A 10,000-nucleotide genomic window follows, 5' to 3' on the forward strand; every position below is an offset into this window, starting at 1 on the left:
AGGACGATCAGCTGTTCAGGGGCCCAGGGACTTCCTGAGTCCCGAGACGACAGCCTGTGATTGGCTCATTGGTATATGTGACATCACCAACACCACTGGCACTCATCCAATCAAAACCCTGATCACACAGCTGGATGGAGACACACACAGACACACACAGATGGGAATAAACAACACATGCATACACACACACAGGCACGCACGCACGCACGCACGCACGCACGCACGCACGCACAGACAGACACAGACGGGAATACACAACACATAAATTACACAACACTGGCCATTGTCCAAATAACAGCTCATCCACACAGCTGGAGAAGAGAAGAGAAGAGAAGAGAAGAGAAGAGAAGAGAAGAGGAGAGGAGAGGAGAGGAAGAGGAAGAGGGAGAAGTGAGGAGAGGAGAGGAGAGGAGAGGAGAAGAGAAGAGAAGAGAAGAGAAGAGAAGAGAAGAGAAGAGAAGAGAAGAGAAGAGAAGAGAGGAGAAGAGAAGAGAAGAGAAGAGAAGAGAGGAGAAGATAGAGGAAAGGAGAAGAAGAAAAAGAACTAAGGTCTCTCCTTTTCAGTCTCCAGTGTTCTCTCCTCACTGTCACACAGGGACACTGATGAAATACTGACCATGACGACACACATGAGATCACACACACACACACACACACACACACACACACACACACACACACACACACACACACACACACACACACACACACACACACACACACACACACACACACACACACACACGTACGTGCGCACACACACACAAACACACACGCGTACGTGCGCACACACACACAAACACAAGGGGACATGATCTTACAGCCGAAGAATGGAGCTTGTGTGCTTTGGAGAAGACGTCTTCAGTGAGACTGAGTCTAAACAACCGCGCGTGCGCACACACACGCACACACACATGCACACGCACACAGAGACACACACACATACGTCAGTGCAGACCTACTCTTCAGTCTGACTCAACTTCTTTTCACTTGCTTGCAACTGCACACACAAAAAAACACCCACACACAACAGAAACGCACGCACACACACACACACACAACAGAAACGCACGCACACACACACACACACACACACACACACACACACACACACACACACACTCAGTGACAGGTGGAGTAGGCTTGCAAGAAAAAATTAAGCATGTCACACACACACACGCGCACACACGTGCGCACACACACACACACACACACAGAGGCTGGCTAGAGGAAATCGGGGGACTTGAGCTTCGACCACATACTTCTTCAGAACCATGACATCTCACACACACACACACACACACACACACACACACACACACACACACACACACACACACACACACACAGGTAAGGAATCGCTACTGCCGTCTTGAACACACACTTTCTCAGAAACACAACATGGCACGTGCACACACACACACACACACACACACACTCCGCACTCTTTCTGAGAAAGTCTATATTTACCGCCTTGCCAGGCTGCCTGTGTTAATGTGTGTTAAACGCCCAAATTAGACACTTTAACTTCTAGCTTCCTGCGTTTCCATTACATGGTGTCATGTGTGAAGACACACACACACAGAGCTGTACACACTACAAAGACATGCACACTTGCAAGCTTCAAAGGTGCAAGAAAACTGTTCCTTTGAAACTTTGCTAAGACCTAAATCGACCTACACCATAGCAATGCAGTGCAGTACTCTGGATGTATGCTGCCCTACAATATCAGAACGCAGTATCTTGAAAATGGTCGAAAATGGGTTTAGACCGGAAATTGGCTTTAAAATACCTTCTTTTTCTTGTGTTAAAATTTTTTGGCCCAACTTGGTCCCGTTTCGGAAAAAAACGCAAAAAACTGATTATACTGCGCTTTTTGGTTTTGGGAGGTTACGTCGTACTAGTAGTCTAATAGCTTAGCTCCAAAATATAAAGGAATCGTTCAGTTTGTGATACAAGCATGAAAATTGGTACACATATAGCCAAAGGCATTCCAAAAAGAACTGGATATGGAGCCATCGTGAATTTTCAACATGGTGGCCATGGCAGCCATTTTTCAAAATGGCTGCCAGCAACAACAGTTTTCTTGGATATAATATATTTTAGACATATTTACCATTCATACCACTTGGTAAATGTGATATGGATAATAGAAAAGTTGTCATGAATATTCAAGATGGCCGCCATTTTCAAGATGGCAGCCGTCACTTGTATGATTTATCTGATATAGGTGATATATCTGTGTCAAATCAGTCATTTTTCATGATGCAGAATTCAAATTTGTAACTTTGCAATTAACCAGAAGCTTCCTTTTATCTCAGTCTATACTTAATATACAGTATAGTATCACTGTTTCTTTCAAGATGGCAGCCCATGTCAGATAATCATACAATAGTGGAGTCTGTTAAGGGTTTTACCGTTACGGAAGTTAGAAAAGCACTTTGCATGGTGTTTCTTTAGGGTATATGCTGTAATTCTAGCCTAAGAGCCCTCCGATTTTTTTTCTACTGTCATATACAATATGTCATGTTGTGTAATGCATTACATTGTTATTAAATGACATTATACTTAGCTGACAATGTTAATATAGTCCGGAACTCAGCAGAGATGAAAGGGCAGTGGTAGTATGCTTGACCAGATTGATGAAACTACAAACATTTAAGTTAAGCTTACATAGTGGTGTGCATTGGCACTGCCCTCAAGATTCGATTCGATTACGATTTGGGAGGTTTCGATTCGATTTGATTCAATTCTACATTGCATTGCAATGCATTACATTTCTACTGAAAGCAAAGCAAATATTTCATCTGTCATGATGAGACAATACAAGTAGTCAGATACTGAACAACATTTTACTGGCTGTTTTCTGAATCTGAATTTAAATGAGCATTTCCCACACTAAAACTATGGTGAGAATAGACGCCTGCTGCTAATGCTTGCTGAGCAGCATCTGAATGAGGAAATGGCAGTGCAAGATGATGTCCAAGGTAGCAGGTTCTCCATCCTCTAATTTCCCTGACAGATATTTTTTATTTGTATGAGAGAGGGTAAAGGACAGGACCTCTCCATATGTATGAAGAACCCATAAGATCACTTAATTCTACATTCTCACAAGTAGCATTGTACATATTGAGTGCATTTCAGCCATCTTTAGAATGGCATTACAGATTACGCAGTATATAGGCTACAGTATACAGTACAATGTGTATCTTCAGTTCAAATTAAATGGAAATGTTTTCTAAGTAGGTGTTGAGTAAGTAGGCAGAGGTAAATTGTTTTTTCCTGAATTTGCAAACAAGTCCTCACCAAGTAATTGTGTCACAAGTTGCATTACAGTTAGCTCATTAATCACTGAGTACTTCAATTGGTACTTCAAAACTGACAGCTGATGGACAACATGTAACGTAGGTCTTTGCCACCCTTACCCCTAGGAGAAATATCTATATAAAACAACAATCCTCATATGGTACAGTATATATACTATAAAAGTAAATCATTATGGTACTCATTTTCTTGATATGCACGGCACACAAATAGTCTGGGAGGAAGGATAGTCTACCATACCTCCCCCTGCCCCCCAAACAAAATGCCACATGACTTTTTTTTTTAACCTTCACGAATTTGAGTGGTAACAGTACTTAACATAACTCATTCCCACAACACTTTTTTGCTTTATGTTTTACGTTACCCCAGAATGCTCTACATGTTTCAGTTCTATAGTTGTACAGTACAGTACAGTACAGTACAGTACAGTACAGTACAGTACAGTACAGTACAGAAGCATACAGTACGGTGCAGTATAGAAAAGTACAATAGAGTACAGTACAGTACAGTACAGTAGCATACAGTAGCCTACAGTGCAGTACAGTATATTACAGTAGTAAACAGTACTGTGCAGTATAGAAACGTACAGTAGAGTATAGTACAGTACAGTACCACTCAGTGCGGTGCAGTACAGTGTACAGTACAGTAGCATACAGTACGGTGCAGAATAGCAAAGTACAGTACAGTAGGCCTACAGTAGCATACAGTAGAGTACAGTACAGTGCAGTAGAGTACAGTACAGTACAGTACAGTACAGTATTTCACATTACAGTTCAGTACAGTAGAGTACAGTACAGTAGCATACAGTATAATACAGTACAGTAAAGTACAGTATTTCACATTGCAGTTCAGTATAGTATAGTACAGTACAGTACAGTACAGTACAGTAGCATACAGTACAGTACAGTACAGTACAGTACAGTACAGTACAGTTTTTCACATTACAGTACAGTATAGTATAGTACAGTACAGTGCAGTACTGGGTCCTAAGGAAGCCTGTTCTAAATTTCAGACTTTTGTCAGCTCCGTAACGGTAATGGCCTTTTTCTTGAAAATGGCGGTCATCTTGAATATTCATGACAACTTTTAAATTATCCATAAGACATTTACCAAGTAGTATGAATGGTAAATGTGTCTAAAATGTCATATTATATCCATTACTCATAAGAAAACTGTTATTGCTGGCGGCCATTTTGAAAAATGGCTGCTATGGCCACCATGTTGAAAATTCACGATGGCTCCATATCCAATTCTTTTTAGAATGCCTTTGGCTACATGTGTACCAATTTTCATGCTTGTATCACAAACTGAACGATTGTTTTGGTTAGCCGCTGCACTATAGCCAAGAACGCAGTATAATGCGAATTATACTGCACTTCTCCATTGACACCGTGGTTTTGGTGTAGACAGTAATACCACAACAGAGCGCAGTATAATGATTTTTCAGCTAAAATGTAATGATAATGTTGTTTTTTTTGCTTTTTTCTTGTGTGCATAAATTTTCACCATAAAAAAGTATTATATGGAAGTGTCATCACCACTTTACCTCGAACACAGTCGCGTGGACAGAAAGGAAACTTTAAAGCCTTTTTTCTCAGTTTGGCATTTTGAATTATACTGCGTTCTGAAATTGTAGGGCAGTATGGCCCAGCCAGGAACTTAATAATTTAATAATTTTAATAATTGTATTTAGCACTGTATCATACAAGGCATGTAACTCAAAGTGCTTAACAAATGGGAAAAACATCATAGTTAGAGATGGATTTAAAAGGAGAAGTATAGAGGAGAGGCAGAAATAGCAGGGAGTCAGAGGAAGAAGAGATAGATAGAGATTGTGGAGTCATAAGGTCAACGTAAGTTAGGACCACTATTCTTAGATGCGTAAGGAAACTTAAGGTAACTTTAGATACGGTTAGACACAGATGTGCGTCTCATCACTGTGTGTGTGTGTGCGTGTTTGTATCCGTGCGCGTCGTAGCAATGCTCTGAGACCTTGAGTCCCGGCAGGTGTGTGTATGTGTGTGCACGTGTGTGTGTGCGTCTTCTTGTTTGTGTGTCTGACTAGTGTTCTGGGACCTTGAGCCCGGCAGGTGTGTGTGTGTGTGTGTGTGTGTGTGTGTGTGTGTGTGTGTGTGTGTGTGTGTGCGCGCGTGTGTGCGTGTGTGTGTGTGTGTGATCTCACCAGTGTTCGGGGACCTTGAGTCCTGGTAGGTGTATGTGTGTGTGTGTGTGTGTGTGTGTGTGTGTGTGTGTGTGTGTGCGCGCGCGCGCATGTGTGTGCGCGTGTTGTCTCATCTCACCAGTGTTCGGGGACCTTGAGTCCCGGTAGGGGGGGTTTAGGAGGTGCCACCTCCTCCTCAGTGGAGTCATTGAGTCCCCCTCCTCCTCCTCCTCCCCCCTCTGTAGCCGTGGCCTCGCCCTCTCCTTCCTCCACCTCCTCCTGCTGCTGCTGCGCCTCCTTATCCTTCTCCTTCTTCTCCTTCTCCACCTCCTCCCCGCCCGCCTCCGACGAGCTGAGGGGAACACACACACACACACGTGAACACACACACACACACACGTGAACACACACACAGACACACACACAGAGTTGAGAAACAACACAATAAGACACGCACACACTCACATACATACGCATTCACAGGTACACATAAGGACGGAGTGGACAACGAAACAGATACACACAGACTCGTACGCAAAGGAGAAAGGAAGCAAACACACAGACACAGACACAGAGACAGACACAGACACAGACACAGACAGAGAGACACAGAGACACAGACACAGAGAGAGACACACACACACACACACACACACACACACACACACACACACACACACACACACACACACACACAGTGGCTGCAGTATTGTTCACAGATGCACATATACACATGCGCACAACCGTATGCGCACACAGACAGACAGACAGACAGACAGACAGACAGACAGACAGACAGACAGACAGACAGACAGACAGACAGACAGACAGACAGACAGACAGACACACACACACACCTCTCCTGTGTGGCCGCTGGGGGGAGGGGCTTGACGGGGGAGGTGGGGGAGGGGTGCTCCTGCTTCTCGATCGTCAACTTCACCAGCTCCTAAAGGTCACCAGAGGAGGTCAAAAGGTCACTCAGGGGTCACAGCAAAGGTCAAATGTCACAGCAGAGGTCAAGGTAAATGGGAAACGACCAATGAGAGATCACAGCAACGTACAAAATCAAACAGACCCATGCTCTGACCTCTAGCAACAAGGCAAGAAGTAATAAGTAACAGGTAACAGGTAAGAAAATGGCCCAGAGGTCGAGAACCAATGAGGGGTCAGAGCAGAGGTCAAAGTTCAAGGAGAGGTCAGAGAGGGCCAAGGTCAAAGTCTAAATAGGTGACTGGTTGAAGAAAATAGACACTTGGTGTTGGCTTCTGGTTTACACATAAATAGAGCTTTAGAAGACTCATTCAAAACAACGCTTTTTTTTTTAATAGAAAATATCCCATTTAGGTGGCCAAAAAACACCTGTTACATTGAAGTTTTTAATTTGTATCCATATTTAGTGTTTTATATGTTAACAGACTTCATTTGAAAATGTCCACATACGTGTAACCAGCACCTGAGAGACTTCTTGATTATGATCAGAGTAACACCTCAAAATATGAAAAGCCAGCAAATCAAAACCCAGTATTCCCCTGTCACTCAAAAGCCACACCCAATCAGAACTCACCACTGACCACAGATGGGGACCAGCTGACAGTCATAAACAAACAGAACACACTATGACCCCCCTGTAGTTCCATACATGACATGTCCTCTACAATTATTACTTTATTCATTCTATATTTTGTTACTGTATCATTGTTTTTATCATAGTATTGTTATCATTTGTATTAATATTATTATTATTATTATTATTATGTGTATTCTATAACAACTCCCTTGAACACAAGTGCTAAGCAAAATAATGTACACACACACACTCGCTCGCTCTCGCTGTCTCTCTCTCTCACCTTGACCCCGTCCAGTACGGCCCTGATGACGGTCGTCACGGAGACGATGGTGTCCTTGTCGTCAAGGTTGATGTCATCGTCTCCCAGCATCACCTGGTCCGACCACCTGATCAGGTTACCTAGCGACTGGTACACGCGGTTTAGACACGACGACACCGCCGAACTGAGGAGAGGAGAGGAGAGGAGAGGAGAGGAGAGGAGGAGAGAGGGGGGGAGAGGAGAGGAGAGGAGAGGAGAGGAGAGGGGAGGAGAGGGGAGGAGAGGAGATGAGAGGAGAGGACAGGAGAGGAGAGGAGAGGAGAGGAGAGGAGAGGAGAGGAGAGGAGAGGAGAGGAGAGGAGGGAAGAGAGTGAGGAAGAGAAGAGAAGAGAAGAGAAGAGAAGAGAAGAGAAGAGAAGAGAAGAGAAGAGAAGAGAAGAGAGGAGAAGAGAAGAGAGAAGAGTGGAGGAGAGGAGAGGAGAAGAGAAGAAGAGAGGAGAGGAGAGGAGAGGAGAGGAGAGGAGAGGAGAGGAAAATGCTGCATGATGCATGATCTTGATTTCAGGCAAACCTTTTATTATATAGCCAGAAGCAATAATTTATCACAAATTGAATTGGCATCAAAAACCTGATGGAAGAAGAGTTCAGCGCTACTTTAGATTGATACACAAAGGCAGCGAAAACCAAATAGCCATCTGGGAATTCGCTTTCTAAAATGTGGTGCAGAAAAAATGACAAGTTCCTCGTGGCAACAAATCGGTTCCTGTTCTCATCCCACACAACAGAAATAGAATTGTAATTCTTATTGAAGTATTACACTCGCTGCAGAAACCCACACAATAGCTTGAATGGAGGCACAGAACAGTCAGCGTTGTTGAGGCGAGAGGAAGAGAATGCAGCATTGAGAAACAGAGGAAGAACAAAGCCTCTTTGACGGAAGTGGCTCTGTGTGTGTGTGTGTGTGTGTGTGTGTGTGTGTGTGTGTGTGTGTGTGTGTGTGTGTGTGTGTGTGTGTGTGTGTGTGTGTGTGTGTGTGTGTGTGTGTGTGTGTGTGTGTGTGTGTGAGCTCAGCATCTGTGATGAGATAAGGGCTCTCCAATGTGAATGAACTCCTCTCATCTCAGCTCCCCCATTCACTGGAGTGTGTGCAACAGCGCACGTACACACACACACACACACACACTCACACGCACGCACACACGCACACACACACACACACACACGCACGCACACACCGAGCAGTTGATGTGTGCAGTGTGCAATCGGAAATTACACAGCGTGTAATCTGAAATCATATTTATGAAAGACTCTTCTGCTGTACTGCATGGAGAGGTGTGTGTGTGTGTGTGTGTGTGTGTGTGTGTGTGTGTGTGTGTGTGTGTGTGTGTGTGTGTGTGTGTGTGTGTGTGTGTGTGTGTGTGTGTGTGTGTGTGTGTGTGTGTGTGTGTGTGTGTGTGTCTACTAACTCATGTGTCTACTAACTTGCATGAGAGGCTTCTGTACTAAGGGCAGCATTGTGTGTGTGTGTGTGTGTGTGTGTGTGTGTGTGTGTGTGTGTGTGTGTGTGTGTGTGTGTGTGTGTGTGTGTGTGTGTGTGTGTGTGTGTGTGTGTGTGTGTGTGTGTGTGTTACCTGTGCTGTATGCGAGGGTCCACCATAACTAAGGGCAGTACGGCTTCTAGAACCTTGCTGGCGGAACCGGGCAGCATTTCCAGAACCTTCTTGTCGACGGCCATCTTGTCGATGATGGTCTTGAAGTAACGGAGAGCGCTGACCACCTCCTTCTCATGCTCCTCCAGACGACTCAGGTTCTACACACACACACACACACACACACACACACACACACACACACACACACACACACACACACACACACACACACACACACACACACACACACACACACACACACACACACACACAAACACACACACACACACAAACAAAATACATTAGACTGGAAGGATTCAAAAGTTTCTAGAGCTGAAACTAACGATTATTTTAATAGTCGACTAATCTATAGAGCCAGTGACTATTAGCCAACAACAACTTGTCTCTTATAAATACACTGATGTGACCTAATATGAAAATATTGCCATCACCAGAAAACTAAAAAGTATAACTTTGGTAAAATCATAAAACAATATACATATCATCATTCCACAGCAAACTAGACCTACCATCAAATACCGGTAATAAAAGGCAGCATCCTTGGAACAGACAGTGTAAACACAGAGTTACATCCAGTAACTTGTAAAAACTACAAACATTCCAGCGATGAACACATCTCCGTTTCATTGATAGAGGTGTTGTATTTCTCTCCTGCACCGGCTCCTCCATTCTCCCGTCCCACCCCTATCCAACGGGCATTGCCGCATTCATGCATTGCAGTGCATTGCAGTGCATGCAATGTCACTGTGCTAAACCAACAAGTACCCTACCACAACAACTGTAACTTCAACATTGTTATGACCATGTATGTGCATGTGTGTGTCACCTTGTTGACGTGTTTCTCTGGCGTCTTGGGGGTGTTCTCGGCGGGCGGCTTGGCGGTCTTCTTGGACGGAGTTCGTTTGATCTTCGGGGAGTGAAACTTATCCTTAAACTTATCCAACTTCATGGTGAAGGAGGAGAGATGAGAACGCTGGGAATCTGGAGAGAGAGAAGAGGGGGGAATATGAATT

General features: G+C 44.1%; 1 protein-coding gene across 1 annotated transcript in view; it reads right to left on the minus strand.

Annotated features, from left to right (window-relative positions):
• rapgef1a (Rap guanine nucleotide exchange factor (GEF) 1a) overlaps positions 1–10,000 on the minus strand; it is an 85,916-nt gene that overhangs the window by 37,499 nt on the left and 38,417 nt on the right. The window contains exons 2-6 of the mRNA XM_063195861.1: positions 9,814–9,968; positions 8,946–9,124; positions 7,336–7,498; positions 6,346–6,434; positions 5,628–5,840 (exon numbers count right to left, since the gene is read on the minus strand). Of these exons, the coding sequence (XP_063051931.1) occupies positions 5,628–5,840; positions 6,346–6,434; positions 7,336–7,498; positions 8,946–9,124; positions 9,814–9,968 (799 nt within the window). The remainder of the gene's footprint in view (positions 1–5,627; positions 5,841–6,345; positions 6,435–7,335; positions 7,499–8,945; positions 9,125–9,813; positions 9,969–10,000) is intronic.

Source organism: Engraulis encrasicolus, chromosome 3 (genome assembly GCF_034702125.1).
Source record: "Engraulis encrasicolus isolate BLACKSEA-1 chromosome 3, IST_EnEncr_1.0, whole genome shotgun sequence".
Lineage (NCBI taxonomy): Eukaryota > Metazoa > Chordata > Actinopteri > Clupeiformes > Engraulidae > Engraulis > Engraulis encrasicolus.